The sequence below is a fragment of the Stenella coeruleoalba genome (genome assembly GCF_951394435.1).
Source record: "Stenella coeruleoalba genome assembly, chromosome: 1".
Taxonomy (NCBI): Eukaryota; Metazoa; Chordata; class Mammalia; order Artiodactyla; family Delphinidae; genus Stenella; species Stenella coeruleoalba.
The window spans coordinates 76,195,047-76,215,601 of record NC_137169.1 but is presented as its reverse complement, the minus strand read 5'-3'; the positions used below and the strand labels follow the sequence as shown (position 1 = coordinate 76,215,601).

The window sequence follows — 20,555 nt, the reverse complement described above, 5'->3', positions numbered from 1 at the left end:
TTATGATAGGAATACCTTGATCCCATGCCTCTCCAAAAACATGGAAAATGAGAGTTAGTTATGTCCAGATTCAGGCAAATCACTATAAAGGAAAATCACTTAAAAAAAAAAGTGTCTTTAAGGAAATCAAAATATACCTAGAAACAAATGACAATGAAAATACAACGACCCAAAACCTACGGGATGGAGCAAAAGCAGTTCTAAGAGGGAAGCTTATAGCAATAGAATCCTACCTCAAAAAACAAGAAACATCTCAAACAACCTAAACCTATACCTAAAACAATTAGAGAAAGAAGAACAAAAAAACCCCCAAAGTTAGCAGAAGGAAAGAAATCATAAAGATCAGATCAGAAATAAATGAAAAAGAAATGAAGGAAACAATAGCAAAGATCAATAAAACTAAAACCTGGTTCTTTGAGAAGATAAACAAAATTGATAAACCATTAGCCAGACTCATCAAGAACAAAAGAGAGAAGACTCAAATCAATAGAATTAGAAATGAAAAGGGAGAAGTACAACTGACACTGTAGAAATACAAAGAATCATGAGAGATTACTACAAGCAACTACACGCCAATAAAATGGACAACCTGGAAGAAACGGACAAATTCTTAGAAAAGCACAACCTTCCGAGACTGAACCAGGAAGAAATAGAACATTTAAACAGACCAATCACAAGCACTGAAATTGAGACTATGATTAAAAATCTTCCAACAAACAAAAGCCCAGGACCAGATGGCTTCCCAGGCGAATTCTATCAAACATTTAGAGAAGGCCTAACACCTATCCTTCTCAAACTCTTCCAAAATATAGCAGAAGGAGGAACACTCCCAAACTCATTCTATGAGGCCACCATCACCCTGATACCAAAACCAGACAAAGATGTCACAAAGAAAGAAACTAGAGGCCAATATCACTGATGAACATAGATGCAAAAATCCTCAACAAAATACTAGCAAACAGAATCCAACAGCACATTAAAAGGATCCTACACCATGACCAAGTGGTGTTTATCCCAAGAATGCAAGGATTCTTCAATATACGAAAATCAATCAATGTGATACACCATATTAACAAATTGAAGAATAAAAACCATATGATCATCTCAATAGATGCAGAAAAAGCTTTTGACAAAATTCAACACCCATTTATGATAAAAACCCTCCAGAAAGTAGGCATAGAGGGAATTTACCTCAATGTAATAAAGGCCATATATGACAAACCCATAGCCAACATCATTCTCAATGGTGAAAAACTGAAATGATTTCCTCTAAGATCAGGAACAAGACAACAGTGTCCACTTTCACCACTATTATTCAACATAGTTTTGGAAGTTTTAGCTACAACAATCAGAGAAGAAAACGAAATAAAAGGAATCCAAATCGGAAAAGAAGTAAAACTGTCACTGTTTGCAGATGACATGACACTATACATAGAGAATCCTAAAAATGCTACCAGAAAACTACTAGAGCTAATCAATGAATTTGGTAAAGTACCAGGATACAAAATTAATGCACAGAAATCTCTTACATTCCTAGACACTAAAGATGAAAAGTATGAAACAGAAATTAAGGAAACACTCCCATTTGCCATTGCAACAAAAAGAATAAAATACCTAGGAATAAACCAACCTAAGGAGACAAACTACCTGTATGCAGAAAACTATAAGACACTGATGAAAGAAATTAAACACGACACAAACAGATGGAGAGATATACCATGTTCTTGGATTGGAAGAATCAACATTGTGAAAATGACTATACTACCCAAAACAATCTACAGATTCAATGCAATCCCTATCAAACTACCACTGGCATTTTTCACAGAACTAGAACAAAAAATTTCACAATTTGTGTGGAAACACAAAAGACCCCAAATAGCCAAAGCAATATTGAGAAAAATGTAGCTGGAGGAAGCAGATTCCCTGACTTCAGACTATACCACAAAGCTACAGTAATCAAGACAGAATGGTACTGGTACCCAAACAGAAATATAGATCAATGGAACAGGATAGAAAGCCCAGAGATAAACCCATGCACATATGGTCACCTTATCTTTGATAAAGGAGGCAAGAGTATAGAATGGAGAAAAGACAGCCTCTTCAATAAGTGGTGCTGGGAAAACTGGACAGCTACATGTAAAAGAATGAAATCAGAACACTCCCTAACACTGTATACAAAAATAAACTCAAAATGGATAAAGACCTAAATGTAAGGCCAGGCACTACAAAACTCTTAGAGGAAAACATAGATAGAACACTTTACTACATAAATCACAGCAAGATCCTTTTGACCCACCTCCTAGAGTAATGGAAATAACAACAAAAATAAACAAATGGGACCTAATGAAACATAAAAGCTTTTGCACAGCAAAGGAAACCATAAACAAGACGAAAGGACAACCCTCAGAATGGGAGAAAGTATTTGCAAATGAAGCAACTGACAAAGGATTAATCTCCAAAATTTATAAACAGCTCATGCAGCTCAATATCAACAAAACAAACAACCCAATCCAAAAATGGGCAGAAGACCTAAATAGACATTTCTCCAAAGAAGATATACAGATTGCCAACAAACACATGAAAGGATGCTCAACATCACTAATCAGAGAAATACAAATCAAAACTACAATGAGGTATCACCTCACACCAGTCAGAATGGCCATCATCAAAAGATCTACAAACAATAAATGCTGGAGAGGGTGTGAAGAAGAGGGAACCCTCTTGTACTGTTGGTGGGAATGTAAATTGATACAGCCACTATGGAGAACAGTATGGAGGTTACTTACAAAACTAAAAATAGGACTACCATACAAATCAGCAATCCCACTACTGGGCATATACGCTGAGAAAACCATAATTCAAAAATTCATGTACCACAATGTTCATTGCAGCTCTATTTACAATAGCCAGGACATGGTAGCGACCTAAGTGTCCATTGAAAGACGAATGGGTAAAGAAGATGTGGCACATATATACAATGGAATATTACTCGGCCATAAAAAGAGACGAAATTGAGTTATTTGTAGTGAGGTGGATGGACCTACAGACTGTCATACAGAGTTAGTCTGACTGTCATACAGTAAATCAGAAAGAGAAAAATAAATACTGTATGGTAACACATATATATGGAATCTAAAAAAAAAATGGTTCTGAAGAACCTAGGGGCAGGACAGGGATAAAGATGCAGATGTAGAGAATGGACTTGAGGACACGGGGAGGGGGAACAGTAAGCTGGGATGAAGTGAGAGAGTGGCATGGACATATATACACTACCAAATGTAAAATAGATAGCTAGTGGGAAGCAGCCGCATAGCACAGGGAGATCAGCTTGGTGCTTTGTGACCACCTAGAGGGATAGGGAGGGTGGGAGGGAGATGCAAGAGGCAGGAGGTATGGGGATATATGTATACATATAGCTGATTCACTTTGTTATAAAGCAGAAACTAACACACCATTGTAAAGCAATTATACTCCAATAAAGATGTTAAAAAAAACCCAAAAACGCCATTCACTCAGAAAAAGAAAAAACTCTCCTTAGAATATATCTCATTTTTAAAGCTAAAACAAGGTGGCCCAAGGGGAAATGTGTCTTGGCTGAGAAGCAGACACTTTAGGGCACCAATAACTGAGTAGTGGCTCCTTTGCTTTCTCTGTTCTCAGTCAGTGACGTGGTAAGTCATACTCTGATTGGCCTCTAGCTTAAAACTTGGGGCTCTCCTAAAATAGTGTCATTTGACTGTACAGGAAGCAGAAATATAATAATAATAAATAACTTTAAAGGGCATTACCTAAATTTAATCTACCTTGAATTTCTAAAATTAGTATGACAATTATCGATTTATGAACACTAGAGGGCAGTATAACACTAGAAGGAATATTTAAATTACATATCTAAAAGTGGCAAACACAAGCCAGTACGTTTTTTTAACATCAAAATCATAATAATTTAATAAATTGGTCCCTTTTTAGGTTGCTAAAGTACAAAGCATTCTTTCGTGTATCATTTTAGATATAACTTACTTTGCAAAATCCAAATAAGAAATGTGCCCATGATAAAACCCTGGTTTCATCTCTTTCCAGGAAGTTATATTCTTTACAAAGCGCACCTAAAAAAGGAGAACATACTCATTATTTAAGTACAATTTAAAGAAAATGAAGTTTGGTGATAGCAAAATACTTTTCATTTAGACATTCAAAAGCAATCACACCACTTTGACGATTACAGAGCTTGAAATACAGGCTTCAACTAAGGAAAGCAGTGACCTGTAATTGCTAATTCATCATAGAGAAGCTACTATCACCACACTCAGAAAAGAGTGAAAGAGGATCCTGAAAACAAAACTGCACAAGGCAACCATTTACGACACAGTAGAGTGAGTACATTTATATGGGGAGGGGAAGGGAGGGGAGGGGAGGGGAGGGGAGGGGAAGGGAGGGGAGGGGAGGGGAGGGGAGGGGAGGGGAAGGGAGGGGAGGGGAAGGGAGGGTGGGTACCAACACCCAAGGTGAAGCAGGCAGCACTTCAGTATGGGGATAGTCTATGCAAATCTGTTTTCTTCTCAGAGACTTGTTATTCATAAAAATTCTCATTTATTAATGACTCCACAAATAACAAATATCAACTAATCCTTAATCCAAATGATTAAAGAAAGGATGAGAAACAGAAGCCTTGAAAGAGCTAAGAGCAGATATCATAAGCTTGAGCAGATATCATTAACTTGTTGATAAAAAAGCTTAATAAAATTAGAGGTGTGATACACATAAAATTTTTAAGATATCTAAATATTACTATTTTACTCTATTGGAATTAAAAGTGTACAAAAGATTAGTTAATATAAAAATTATTTAACTGTAAATATATTATTAAAATGTTAAAAACTGGTTAATATAGAACTTTATAAACCAGCTGCAAGGCAGTGATACATAATTTCTCAAAGAAAAATGGTATAAATTTCTAATAAGAAAATCTCTGCATGATCAACAGTAGGTGGTTGAGAATCTCTTCTGGAGACTAGAGACAGGGTGGGGATGGGTGAGGGGTTGGGGGCCCAGTGCCCCCTGCTGCACTGAAAGCATCTGCAAGCTGTGACCTCAGCCTCTAACACACAGGACTGTCAATCGCATACTTTTGACAATTTATCAATCTTTCATTTACGTTTTAGAATAGAGTTAGTCACATGGAGGTATTCTGGCACACTTCTTACCAGGTCAGTCAATAAGTTAATAGCCATGAATGATGGCTACCTCCTGGATAAGGCCCATTGGTAAGGACAGAGTAGGGAAACAGTGCAGAAGCAACCTTATGTCGGAGGATGTGAACTAAGGAAAAATGGAAGGTTCTGGAAGTAGAATTTATTTTTTAGGGGAAGCATCAATAACTCATATACTAAGAGAAATAATGGAGTTTTTAGAAGGGAAATGAAATGAACCTTATGTTATTATCTTACACACACACATCCTTAACATCTGAAAATTGGATGTAGATAACAAAATTATTTTGCATTAGAGAATACACAATTATATTTTTGCAGATATTTGCAGTTTTTCCCCACCAAAACAGAAGAGCCAAACAAATGTGTGATTTGAGATTACCAGGTTCTTTCCTATTTCTTCTTCAAGTAAGGCATCAAATAGAATAAAAATATCAAGTGACAAGTGAAAAAGAAACAGAAAATAAAAAATTATATAACCCATAAACTGAATCCTTAAAAAAATTTACATGTTGAATATGAAAAATCCTTATAATTTTCACTTAATGGTAAATTAAACAAGCTTTTGATTCTATGAAAATCAGTTTCAGTATTTCAGCACCACATGAGGGAGAAATAGAAGGCAAAGAGAATAGGAATGGTAGGTGATGGTTCAAGGGTGCTTAAGACATATTTACAACTCAGCTCTATTTTCCAGAAGCTGATTTAATATGGATGTGATGGTGTAAGAGGGAAATGAAAGGAGATGCCAGATTGAAGTCTGACAAAACTGAGCTATATAAGCCCAATGTTAGAGGATCACAGTACACTGTGATGAAAGACTTAGGTGTAAACTTCAAGTATCCTTTTTTCCTCCACCCTTCCAAAGAACAGTCAAGGTCAAACTAAATCCTCCTAAAGACACACTTCATCTGCCATGTGTCCTTCGATGTGAGGTGAAGAGCCCAGGAAGCTGGATGAGATCTGGACTGCTGCCGGGCTTCCCAAACTCAACGTGCAAATGAATCATCTGGGACTCTTGTTAAAACACAGATTCTGATTCAGAAGGTCCGGAGTGGGGCCCAAGTTTCTGGACTTCTAACAAGTTTCCACGTGATGGCCAGGTCAATGGGCCACACCAAGGAACACGACTTTAGCGTGTGTGGGCCCAGGACCTAGCTCTTGGTTTTATCAACGTGAAGCTTGTTTCCGCAGCACCTGCAAAGGAGGCCTGAGGTCTACAGAAGCTCTTTAGCAAGGATATATTCTCATAGTCACTGCTTTTGTGATATGGAAAAAAAGTATACTGAAATAGAACAATTTTTTAAAGAATATCTTATAAGCTACCACAATATATAAAAAAGAATGGGGGACGGGAGCAGAATGACCCTGGTACTCAGTCTTCTCCATCTACCCACACACAGTGATGCCGGAAGCACGTCAGAACCAAAGCATGCCAAGAAACACAGTATAAAAAGTAACAAAATAAGTAAAAGGGTTATGCCTCCAGGTGGACTCAGGGAACAGAACAGAACAAGGCATGAATCTTCTACTGCTGTCACCAAACTCAAACTCTCTTGTTCATAGAATCAGCATTTTAGAGGTGAAAGGGCCAAGGATATCCTGTACTCGTTATTTTATAGATAAAGAAACTGAAGCCCAAGAACCGTATACCTCAGATTTTGGTCCAATCATCCTTCTATACCACTAGCTAATTTCTTTAATCTATTATTGTCCAATTTAAACAAGGGAGGGGGGAACCAGAAGGATTTGAAAGAAGAGCAGACAGATATCGTTTGTACTATAATTCTGATCAACAAACTTGGACACTGAGAATTTCAGGCTTTATCCACTGCTCAGGAAACCCCTGAGATCCAGTCATTCAAAACTCCTCAACCTCTAAGATCTCAAAGCTCTGTTGATATATCTCTCTCAATTGTTTATTTTCCTCATTACATTCATTATAATCTCAACTTCCAATCCGCCCTGCTCACTGCTCTCATATTGCTCATACTGAATAACCCTTTTTCAACAATGGCCGCTGACTTACTCTTGCCTTTTTATTGTCTTGGGTAACCTCAGGGGTTGAACACTGCTGGTCAAAACTAAGAGATCCAGTCTAAATGACTCTGTAGGACTTTGAATTTTATTTTACTAAATTAATTCTGACACAAATTCAGGTGGGTTATTATTGCTTTTAAATTCTCTACACTATATTATTGCTAAGTCTCCAAAACCCACAGAATCTTTCTCTAATCTCCAACTAAGAGAATACTGAAGGCTACGTACTTAATATATATGTATATGTATGTTTTTTTCTTTCATCTCATCAACATTTAACTCAGGTAATCTGCTAAAGTCTCATTAATAAAGCTGTGGCTGATTTACGGTTTGCAATAAATCAAAAAGATGCTGAGCTGAGATTTACTTCACAGGAAAGAAAAAAGTGCTAAGCAAACAAATGTTGTCAATAAGTTAAAGTGGTGGTTCACACTCATCTGGAGAATGGTCTGAGCATTTAGAAGTGTCACTTACATACAACTGAAATTCTACACCATCCTAATCTCCTCTTCAAAAGTGATCTGCAAGGACATAACGATCTAATTAATCCTCTTTGAAGAACAGTATGTTTTTAACATTTTCCTTTCAAAGTATTAATTTAGCCACTTCTCCTTTTAGCCATGTTTAATATTTATCCTCTTAGTTCTCCAGAGTTTTCCCTACCCTCCTCTCTCTTCATCTTCACTTGTTCCCTTTCACGAGTCTAGCTGCAGTTCCTGCCCTGTCATTTTCTGCCTTCTCGCCTCTTCTGTACCACTTGTCTCTCAGTGTTTCTTCTGGTTTTCCTCTACAGTGGCGCATTCTGCCCAAGACCTTGAGATAAAGCTCTGGAATAGAGAGGAGTAGGGGAAAATGCAGATCAGGTGAGCAAGCTTTTACTCAGTTCATTTTATAGATTCTTACTGACTATGATACTTGGCACTAATGAACGATAAAGTGAGAGGCAAAAAGGAACAAAGCTAGTAGTATCAAATGAGGTTGAGTCTGAAGACACCGAAAACTCTTGGGGAAAAGAAATAAAGTCACCATAGTGACCTTATCCAAAGAGAATTTCCATACTCTGATTGCAAAAGGCTATCAAGAAGATGTTTCAGAAGTAGTAGTTAGATATAGTACAGGAAAAGAGATGTTTTTATGGCTAGCCTGGAGCAGATTCTAAACTGTGATTTTTGTCAGATTTTATAACTCAAGCAGAGTCAGGTTAGCAAGTAATCACAAGATGCCTTTAGGGAAAACACAAGCAACAACGTAGGGAGTGGTGTTGTGATTTATTTGCTAGTCGAACCAGACCTGAACCCGTGCTATAAGAAAAGCTGAGAAAGCACCATCGCACTAACACTATATCTAGACTTATATTCTTAATGAGATTAATCTCAACATTATGATTATCTGTGATCACAAAAGAACTTGTTTTCACTATCTAAAAGTAGGAATGTCATCCCGAACATCCTGGCCAAATTCCAACTTTGTAATTACTACCTATTGAGTGAACACTGCTATTAACTTGGGTAATTATACATACCAAACTCCTACTCATGCATACACTTAAAGTAAACATTCATTGTACAGCTGTGGGTAGTTTTATGAGACTACATTAGACAGAAAGTTTTCTACGCAAAGAGAAAACCTGAGGAATGGTTGGATAAAATATAAGAAAGGTTCAGCAGCAATAGAACATAATACACTATCTTCACTAAAATTCAGAACTGTGTTGTTCAATCACTTTTTTTTTTTTTTTGTGGGAGGGGGCGTATGTGTCCCAAATCACCTGAGGTAAGGAGAGGTCATGCTCATACTGCTATCAATCAGGGGCTACCTCTGCCAGCAGTTATCATCACGGCATCATGCTCAGCTAAGAACTGCCTTCAGAATCTAAATGGGTTCATTTGTTCATTCATTCATTCAACAAAAAATTTATGTATCTACTATGTCTCAGGCACAGTTCTAAGCACAGGGATACAAGGTGAACAAGGCAAGGTTCCTGCCCTTAAGGAGCTTAAATTATAATAGAGAAAAAGACAGTAAACAAATAAATCAATAAGTAATTGGAAAGATACTGAAAGAATGATGGTACACAGTAAGTTGGAAGAGGTATTTCATATATAGGATGGCCAAGTAAGGTTTTGCTATGAAGAGGTCATTAAGCTGAAACCTTAAATGGATAACACGAAGCCAATTGTGAGAAGCCAGAAGTGTGTTCTAAGAGGAAATAAGTATAGTGGCCCTGAAGCAGGAAAGGCTTGGTGCATTCAGAGAACCAAAAGGCCAGTGTGGCTAGTAAATGAGAGGTTGAAGTGAGGGACAATGGACAAGGGCTTGATTAAGAAGGACCTGTTGGCCTAGATAAGGAATTTGGATTTTCTTGTGGAGGTAGGAATACGAATCTAAAGATAAGTAACTCACCATCCTGTGAAGATTATAATATGCATCTTCCCATCACTTCACTGAGAATCCTATTCTAGATCTTTGCTACTCAAACTTTGGTTCAAGGACCAGAAGCATCAGTTTTGGCATTAACAGGAAGCTTTTTAGAAATTCAGAATATCAGGCTTTATCTTAGTCCTTCTGAATAGGAATCTGTATTTTAACTGGTGTTCAGTATACACATTATAGGTTGAGAGGCATTCATCTAAAGTGTTGTTCTGAAAAATCAGTATCTGCAACTAATATCAAACCATATGTGCTACTGCAAATGACCAGAAGTTGGTTTAACAGTAAGTTAGAAAGAAAAAAAAAATTACTACACTGTTCTACAGAGAATGCAAATTCTGGATATTTCCAGTTTCTTAGAAAGACCTGAAATATGATCAGAACTAAATATGTGAGAGCAGAAAAGAATTAAGAAAGATCATAAAAGATGCTGCCACTTCACCTATTTGGCATAGTACTTTAAAGACAACATGTTCTGTAATAAGAGATATTTTGTGATAGCAGAGTAAACTTCATTTTCCAACCAGAAGAGCTGATTACCTGTCTCCTGCCAATTCCTGTCTATTAACAGAGTAAAGCCCAAATCTCAAAAATATAACTTTCATGACTGAGTCCACCTCATTCTTATCACTTAGTCTTCTCATGCCTTATATTCTCAAATGTTTATCTTCTAATCTCCTTGTTCTAACTGTTCCTCAAACATCTTAATTTTGAAAAATTCCTAAACTACGGAAAAGTTGAAAGAATAGTAGTCAACATCTGTACACTCTTCACCAAGGGTAACTGTTAACGTTTTGTCACTTCTGTTTATCTTCTTCTTTCCCCCTTTTTCTCTGTGCACACACACACTTATTTGTTTCTGAATCGAAGTAGCAGACGTTTTTGATCAAGGATCCAATCATGGGTCACAAAATACATTTGGTTTTCATGTCTCTTTAGTCTCCTCTAGTCCACCTCCCCCCACCCCTTTTATTTGGTTGTCATAACATTGACACTTTAGATGAGTTCAGGACAGTTGTTCTAGAGAATGTTCTACAATATGGATTTGCCTGTTTTCTCAAGATGAGGTCCAGGTTAAACATTTTGGTGAGAACACCATAAACTGATGTTGTCTTTGAATAGTCCTCATAGTTCCTGCGATTATGTTTTACATTCCGTAGTAAATTATAAATAAGCTCCTTGAAAGACACAGCCTTGCTTTTTATTTCTTTGGTAATTCCTCAAAGAATGTAGAATAATCTCTGTACACATTACATACGCAATAAATAAATGAAAACTTGCAAGCAGAGTTGAGAACTGTTTCTAAGAATACCCATAACTGTTACACATTGAATACTTTTATACCAGACTAGAAACATTTGGGCTTTGCCTCTAAAATTTTTGTGAGAAATAATTAAGCGTGTAAACAGTTTAGCACAGTCCCCAGTACAAAATACATCTAGGAAAGAGCTGGGGCTAAAGGCAGATAGATATTAAGCACACTGGATTGCTGAGGTTGGAAGGTGAGGGAATAAAGGGTGTAATCACCTATTACATCCCAAAATATTTTTATGAGTAAACTGGGCTTTAAATGGAAGATTGGGACAACAGCAGATTTAATAAAAATCTCATCTTTTAAGTCTCACTTGAGTTAGATACTGATTAGAAACTATTTCTCAGAGAATAAAGAAGAGCAAAATAGGTCATTTATTAATTCCTATATAAATAATAGGGCAGTTGAGAACAGTTCACAAGGACAATAAAAATATGGTATTAAAATCAAGTGTGTTATACAAGATGGGGTTCAGGGGACATTTTTAAAATTATTTTCAAGGCATCTAGTAATTCAAAACTTCACATCTAAATGAAGCTTACTAGATTGAAAGTGCAATTAAAACACTATCTAATGTCATGCAAAGGGAAGGGAAGCGATACCTATGACTTGTTTGAAGAACTGCCTCTACACAGAACAAGACACCAGTAAGTAATTTAGATATGGTATATTAGAGAACATTTGGTATATAAGCTATTCCTAATTAAGACCAGGTGTTGAACTACCAGCTGACATTTTGAAGTATGCCAGCTAGTGATTAAGACTATTCTTCTACTCCGCCCAAACATGTTTTAAGTGTTGTTCATTATGTAATCCAGTTGCCTTTAAGACAGTGTTTACGCTTCTCTTTTGCTGCATATATTTACACACACACACACACACACACACACACACACACACACACACACACACACGACAAGCTATTGAAAGAAACACAGAAGTTTTATCTCATCCAAATGCAACCGGGGAAATGTACCACTACATGATGCCTATCAATGTCTTATGTGGTGAGCTTCTGTAGATTTATATTTCATGAGGAAAAGAAAAAAAGGTCAACATCATTTTCAGAAATCTCATAGCTGCCAGACAACTTTGTAATGCTGGACAGAAAATTTGGACACAAATTCTAAAAATCTGAACAAACAAGCTGGCTTTATTTTTCTAAACAATACTACTGAAGAAATCTAAAATTATTATGTGAGTGCTAAGAAATGTTCCTTTTAAACCAAGATATATTCTGAAAAGCAATCATGCAGATACACTTAAAATCTACTACACACTGTATAAAACCTGATGATTTAAGATACTTGCCCTTGAGATATACAATATTACATAATGAATGGTTTTTATGACCCACTTAGCTAAATAAGCTCATGTTTCTTCTCATTTACAGAAGAGTTATTTGATTTGGCTGATGAATGTAGGTTTTTGGTTTTATAAAAAAGAGTAATTAGGGATAATTCAGAGAGCCAAGAATTACATGGGCAGATGATATGCCATATACAATTAGCCTTTACAAATAGCCCTCTAGCAAGAAAGTGATCCTAACCTTGTGTATCAATGTTATTCTCTTGCTTCAGTGTGAGGATTATAGGTATGCTAAATAGTGGGATAACAATCGATTCTGTGACAATAAAACAGGTTCAGCTATCTTCAGTCAAACAGATAAATACATTCTAACTATATGACTATCACAAATACCTTTCTAATAAGTTACCTCAATAAGGTATTTGATCCTACATAGTATTTTCAAATATTATCTTTTCGTCTCATGGGGCCTAATTCCCATTCCCTTCAGTATTTGTAGAGAGAACTTTATAGAAACTATAGAAACTATAGAAACTATAGAAATAGAAACTATAGAAACTATTGCTAAAGAGGGGAGTCAATTTCATTTCATGATAACTTACTCCACTTTTCTTAAAACCATTTCATAAAATTATCTATCTACCTGTTTATCTAAAGATTCTTAACAACCTGAAAGGCAAGATTATGTTAAAATTATAAGCCGCAATCCCTGTTTGTCAGGAGTTTATAGCTAATACTTACAAAAATTATAGTAAAGATAAGATGAAGTGCAGGAGTCTAGTCACAAAACTGAACCATATAGAATATAGGTATTCATCAAATAAAGATTTCTCAATCATAAGTGGAGACAATATAATGATTTTTATTGCAGGGCATCTGCTAAAAGTATTTCACATTTTTAAAAGGATACCATACTGAAGAGCATCAATATTCTCTTCAAAAATTCAAGAATGTGAAGAATGTAAAATTATAGGTAAGTTCGGTTGGTCCTTTCCCCCAAGAAACTTACAATCCACTGGGCTCATCATATATATCCCTTTAATATAATCCCTTTAAAATGCTTTATCTCTGAGATACAAAATTTGAGTTAGGAAGTGTCAGAAAACATTACGCATCCCCTACGTGGTATTTACCTGATCTTGCAGTGACATTACTGGATTATTTTTGGTAGTGTTGATGTGAAGAACATGGTATTTATTCTTTGCACATAGGTCATAGGCAATATTGGTAAAAGAGGTGCTTGCAGTTTTGGGGACTCTGTTATAAATGATCACCATGTCTTCTTCCTCATCTAAAGCTGCGTCTTGCCGAGGGCCATCCATCGTATGTCGCTGCTCAATCTCTCGAACTTCATGTCTTGCAATAGCCCTTTCTGCAAAGAAAAACAGATTATGAACTTAGTATTAAAAGACACTATAAGGGGGCTTCCCTGGTGGCGCAGTGGTTGAGAGTCCGCCTGCCGATGCAGGGGACGCGGGTTCGTGCCCCGGTCCGGGAGGATCCCACGTGCCGCGGAGCGGCTGGGCCCTTGGGCCATGGCCGCTGAGCCTGTGCGTCCGGAGCCTGTGCTCCGCAATGGGAGGGGCCACAGCGGTGAGAGGCCTGCGTACCGCAAAAACAAACAAACAAAAAAAGACACTATAAGGAAGTTGAAAACACTGAAAATAATTTCCTAGTCCTGGAACATAGTTTTCCTATTCAAGAACCGGGTTAAGAGCAGCTGAAAAAATGTTTTGAGGGCCAAAAGTTCAGAATTACCTCTGAAGGATAATACATATGCATAGGAAGAATGAAAGAATAAACAGTCATCAAGTTTAGAACTCCACAGACCAGAGAGTTCTTCAGTGTAGTTCAAAAGACACTTTTCATTCCAATAGAATTTCTACAGCCTGAACTAATTTTCAAACACATAAAGACAGACTGAATAGAATACTAAACTTCACAGTAAAAAAATACACTTAGAAAATAAATTACTTATAATTTAGGCAATGATTTTGAAATTTATTGCTTAGGATGTAGTTATCGCCTGCTTTATCAAAATGTAGCAGGGCAGTGATTATAAATGCTGGTGTGATTTTTAGGTAACAACAGTAGAAACGACACCATAATAAAACCTTTTTCTTTTTGGTGTTGCATTACAGATAAGTCCTGGTTACGTTTATTCCTTAAATTCCATGGTTCCTCTAATTCAAATCACTGTCCACCAAGCAGTTTGAAAAGCAGTAACATTTTGCTTTCGAAATCTTCAGCTTCAAATAAAGAAAGAAAAGGGGAAGAAATGAGGGGGAAAATATAACAAGATTGCAAGTTACTTTGCACAAAGACAACTGTTCACACACAGCATGCACCCTCCCACCACCAGATCTCTGTGCAAGCTATCTTACCTGCCTTGAACTCTCATCCATTCTCCCTCAACCTCGACCATACCTAGTGAACTCCTCAAACTTCACATTGAATTTAATCATCACTTGCAAGGGAAGCATCATCTAATCTCCCTAACTAGGTCAAATCACACACACACAAAGTATGTGTACATACCTCATACTGCACGTCTCATACATAATTGCAATTTTACATTATATTTGTGTTAGCATCTACCTACCATACTGGCGACAATTTAGTAAAGTGACATGAAAAAGCAATGTGGTATAATTACAATAACAAGTTCAGGCTTCAAATATTGTCTGACTACGCATATTAAATTTTGGTTCAGAAGATATGGCCACTATGTTAATACAGTATGCTCTGAGCTGAGGATTCACATTCAGAAGACTTGAATTAAAGTTTCAGGCCTGCTGCTTACTAGCAGTGTGCTTTCCAAAGCAGGAAGAGAAGCACATATATGCATACAAGTGTATCCATTTTCATGGGGGAGAGTTAGTTGGGAATGTGGAGAAAAAGAGATGAGCTTAATGTTGAACATACTGTCCGGGACACACAGGAGATAAAAGATAATTGGGCTCATAGGTCAAGTGCTGAGAATAAAGGTTCATGCAGAAGAAAAACATCTGGAAAAACCATAGGAATGGATGAAACTACCTAGATAGTGTAGAATACATAGCATGGAAAGAGACAGTAATCTTAGAACAGAATCTTAGGAAATACCAACATTTAAGGGCCAAGAAAAAAAAGACAATGCATAGAAAAACACTAAGAATAAATAGAAAGAAAAAGAAATCTGGACAGACTTTTAAGAAACATATACCACATGTTTAGAAAGCATACTATTTTTCAAATTGACAGTACTTTGCAAATGAATCTATAATCAAGGTAATGTATGATGCTCAAGCATTTCCATAGGATATGGAAGCTGCCTCATTAAATTCAACATGTATTTATGGAGAGCCTAAGCATATTATATTCAATAATTTTAAAGGAATTTTATCTTCCAAACGACCTCAAACTATCACCACAGTCCAAAACTATTATGGTATTATTATGTCCACACACCCTCCTTTTTCTACTAAGGGAAATAAAACAGTACTGTTGTCATTTAAGGGCTGACAGAAGTGTGAGAGGTTTCCTACAGCAGGCCAGACATACGTGAAATTACCTTTACTTTTAATGGCTACACCAACAACCAACAATGCTGAATTTACTTTCACTAGTTTTTCTGAAATCAAGCATTTGGAAAAGAAACAGATTTTGTTATTTTTTTAAAAGAAGTTATTATTTAGTCTATGGATTTTTTATTTTTTAAGGTGCTAAAACTCTAGCTGGAGCATGAAACTAGCATGTTTTTAAAATTAATCATTGTTTTTGGTTCACTATGTGTATTAAAGCATATGAACTGTATATTTCACACAATTTTAAAACATTTCTTAAATTATGAAAAGATGCAAATTCAGGTAACTACTTTCCTCATTCAAATAATACATTTATATGCATTTTCTATTTTTCAAATCTTTTTACTTTGCTTAAGCAAACAAGATAATTACTAATGTAGTGTTATGCCTAAAACTACATAAAAAGATAAAAATAGTGTGGAATATTAAGATACTTTTTGCTAGTAATATTAGACTATAAAATCAAATCTCACTTAGTTGAAAAATAACAGTAACTACTGTTGATGGTGAACTACTATCTCTTTTCTCCTGTGACAATACTTAAAACCAGTAAGGATGTTTGCAATATGGCCATTTTCTTTACTTACTTTACTAGTAAGTACTCAATAGTTCCTTTTTTTTTTTTTAATCAAAGAAGCTCTGCACCTAGTTAGTATAACTTCTGAGACTCTCTTAAATCAGTGGGGAAGCTTTATTAGTTACAGAACATTTGGAGTACACTTAGATAATGTAGGCAGCATATTTAAAATACTAAAGATGCATTTTGAAGTAATGCTTTTTCATGCTTGAGTAATGAATTATAGAGAATCTGCTATGCAAGTTATTTCAGAACTACCACAAAATGTACAGCCTGCAAATAACATGGAGTGCAATCTGAGTCATGATATTACAGGCAGGCCAAGCACAACTGGCACTAATATGCCAAACACTGAAGATGGACACTGAACTTCATGGCAATTCTAGTTCTTCTAGGCTCCTATTGAAGGTGGCATACATCTCAGTTCAGTGACCTTTCCACATGGCAGATTACCAACAAACACAAGTCTTTTAAAAGGCCATTCATAATAGCAATAATTACCTATTTCTGCACTGACAGGGCATTAAAGGCTTATTTATTGAAAGAACATAATGATCAAGCTAAGTATAAAGCACTGCATTAAATACACCAACCTAAGTCTTACAAAGGATTAAAGTCACAAGATGTAAATATTAGACTACAGAAAAAAGAAAAATAACTGGAGAAAAGATGTTTTTAAAAATTGCAACATATTCTTTGACTAGTTTTTTTTTTTAACATTAAGGTCATTATTTGGGGAAACACCTCTTCTCTTTGAACATTTAAATAAATGTTCATCGTATTAAATAATTTAGAGAAATGTTTTGTATTCTGTACAAATTAAAGGACCCATGAATATAATCTTCCGCCCCCACCAAAGCTCAATTGTGCAACGGTCTCAGCAGAAAATAAACATTTTACAAATGTTCAAACTGTGTAGTATATCTGTATAGTGGGTAACATTTTAGGATTATAGGGATTAAAAAAAAAAACGCAAACGGAAAGACCAGTAAATTGCCTTGCTTTCAAATACTGAAACTTCTGCATGTTAAAGTAAAAAATATATAGTTAGATATAGGTAAATAAATAATAAATAAAAGGCAAAGAACATTAAGAAAAAAAGACCAAATTTTTATTATCTATAATTATATAAAGAAAACATAGAAGTTGACAATACAATATTAAGATTTCAGTAGATAATAAAGGTGGTTTGTAACAGATTTACACTACATACATATAATAGAACAGAGCAAAAATATTCATTAGTGGCTCATAATGATTTTTTGGGTCACAGACCCCTTTGAGAATGTTATGAAAACTATGGACCCTGTCTCCAGTACAGCTGACTTGTGCATTTCAGGGCTTCCTCTTAGAGCCCAAATATCGGCAGGGGGCTCCATGACCCCAGTTTAATTACTTCTAAAAAAAAATGGCTCTTGGACAGTAAGACCTGATAGTAAACTGCCTAGAGGCATTAGTATGTATATTGAAAAAAGAGGTTACTCACAAGTAAGAATTGCAGGCAAAGAGAAATCACCGATGAAACTGGCAGCGTCTACTGAAAAAATGTCTATGGGGAGGGTGCCTCGGCACAAAACTTGACCTGATAGGACTCCCTGGCAAGTGTGCCTATTGCAGAGCTAGATAATTTGGGCTCTAAGAGCTTGGAGCCATCAAACATCTGAATTAAAGTGGATCCTTAGCACTTTCTAGGGATAAATCCTGAGTTGTGTAAATCCCCAAATACTGTTCTGAAGTATAATTTATTCCCCATAAACTGTGTTTATAATGAGAAGTAGGAAGCAACAAAGTTGCACCAAAAGAAAGCTATTATGAGGTTAAGTGATTCCTTTTGCAGGACCACTTACTGTGAATGTACTGTCTAACCAGACACTATCTGATCCTCATGGAAGTAGCACTTTGTAATCATTATGAATTAAATAAATTGGTTGTCTGATTATATACATCACTTTCTTTTTTCTTTTTTTTTTTTTTGCGGTACACGGGCCTCTCACTGTGTGGCCTCTCCCGTTGCGGAGCACAGGCTCCTCAGTGGCCATGGCTCACGGGCCCAGCTGCTCCGCGGCATGTGGGATCCTCCCGGACCCAGGCACGAACCCGTGTCCCCTGCATTGGCAGGCGGACTCTCAACCACTGCGCCACCAGGGAAGCCCCATCACTTTCTTATGAATATTTTTAGCCTGAGTCAGTCTCCTTGAAGTCAATCACCATGGGGACTGACAAAATAAATTCCTATATGGATGACTAAAGGCTGGACTCCCAACACTGGCAAATGCTTTCTTGTGGGGTTTCCAGGCAGTCAGCAAGGGTGCATGTGTTATCATTAAAACTTATAAGTATGTTTAAGTGGATCATCCTATAAAAAGGAGTCGAGAGCACCTTCCACTTCAAGGAAGATAGTGTAAACCTATGTTTTGCTATTCCTCCCATGAAGTACAACTAAAAACCCTGGACATTATATATAAGACAAACATAAGACTTAAAAGCTGGAGAGAAGAAAACAGACTACTTAGGGCCCTTGGGACCCAAGGAATGACAACAGTGGTGAGTTCCCAAAGTTTTCTTTAGCCTCATATATCCCAGACTTGGAGCAGTAGAAGCGAGCAACCGAGAAGCAGGCATAGACAAAAAGAAACCCAACAAAAGCCTGCTCTCTCTTGCCAAAGCACCAAGAGACTGCATAGTAAGACAGAAAACTTCAGATAATAATCACTCTACTTTAGTCAAACTCCACAGAAAAAGACTGTGGTCCCACTTCCATTCGCACAGGCCCAGTGGGTAGCCTAGACTTCCACCCTCACAAGGGTGTGATCAGATGCCCAATATCCCTGATGGTGTGGTGCCAGGTAAGACCAAGCAGGGAGCCAGGACTTTCATCCCAGGCAGCGGGTAACAAGGCACGTCTGCAGTGTCAGGGAAGACCAAGCAAGGAATCAGAAAGCCTGCCTCCACATGGCAGTGATGAGAGGCCCCCCACCCCTCCCCACTTGGTGGTGTCAGAGGAGACCTAGTGGAGAATCAGGACTTTCACCATCCCCCAGCAGAAGGAGGCCACTCTCATGCCTGCCTAGCGGTAACAATGAGCTCACCAGGTGTTGATGGAGGCCAACAAGGGAACCTGGACTTCTATCACCACTTGGCAGTAACAAAGCAGCACCCCTTCCCTTGCCAGAGCAGTACTGGAAAAAGTCAACTAAAACAGAAGGTTTAAATAAAATTCAGAGTCTCCACAGATATAGAGAACAAACTAGTGGTTACCAGTGGAGAGAGGGAAAGGGGGAGGGGCAATATAGGGGTAAGGGGGGAAAAAGAGTTCTTATGGGATTATATGAAATCATGTGTGTGAAACTTTTGAAAACCATAAAGCACTACAGAATTTAAAGAATCTTTCATTCAATTTAAAAGGAAAAAAAAAGATCCAGAGTCTCACAACATAATATAAAAACATCCAGGTTTCAATCAAATTGTACTCAACATATCAAGATCCAAGAGGATCTCAAACTCAATGAATAGAGATAATCAAGAAACGACAATATCAAGGATACAGAGATGTTAGAATTATCAAAGATTTAAAGCAGTCATGATAAAAATGCTTTCATGAACAATTACAAATAAGCTTGAACCAAATGAAAAAGAGAAAGCCTCAGCAAATAAGCTCATTAATGAAATAGAATACATAAAGAAGAACTAAATAGAAACTTTAGAACTCAAAAACAAAATAATCAAGATGAAAAGCTCAGTGAATAGGATCAATAGTAGAATGGAAAGGAAGGAGAGAAATTTAGTGAACTGGAACATGGAATAAAAGAAATTACCCAATCAGAATAACAAAGAGAGAATATACTGGGGGGAAAAAAAGCAACAGAGCCTTGGGGAATTGTGGGATATAACAAAGGATCTAACATTGGTGTCACAGAGTCCTGGAAGGAAAGGGGAAAGAAAGTAAGGCTGAAAGAGTTCTCAAAGAAATCATGGCTGCAAACTTGACATTTGACAAGAGACATAAAGATTTAAGATTCTGAACAAACTCCAAATGAGATAAACCAAAGACATCCATGGCAAGATACATCATAATTAAGCTTCTGAAAACTAAAAATAAAGAAAAAATCTTG

General features: G+C 36.7%; 1 protein-coding gene across 1 annotated transcript in view; it reads right to left on the bottom strand.

Annotated features, from left to right (window-relative positions):
• HS2ST1 (heparan sulfate 2-O-sulfotransferase 1) overlaps window positions 1–20,555 on the bottom strand; it is a 187,716-nt gene that overhangs the window by 29,727 nt on the left and 137,434 nt on the right. Inside the window, exons 2-3 of the mRNA XM_079908987.1 lie at window positions 13,434–13,672; window positions 4,021–4,106 (exon numbers count right to left, since the gene is read on the bottom strand). Coding sequence (XP_079765113.1) covers window positions 4,021–4,106; window positions 13,434–13,672 — 325 coding nt within the window. The remainder of the gene's footprint in view (window positions 1–4,020; window positions 4,107–13,433; window positions 13,673–20,555) is intronic.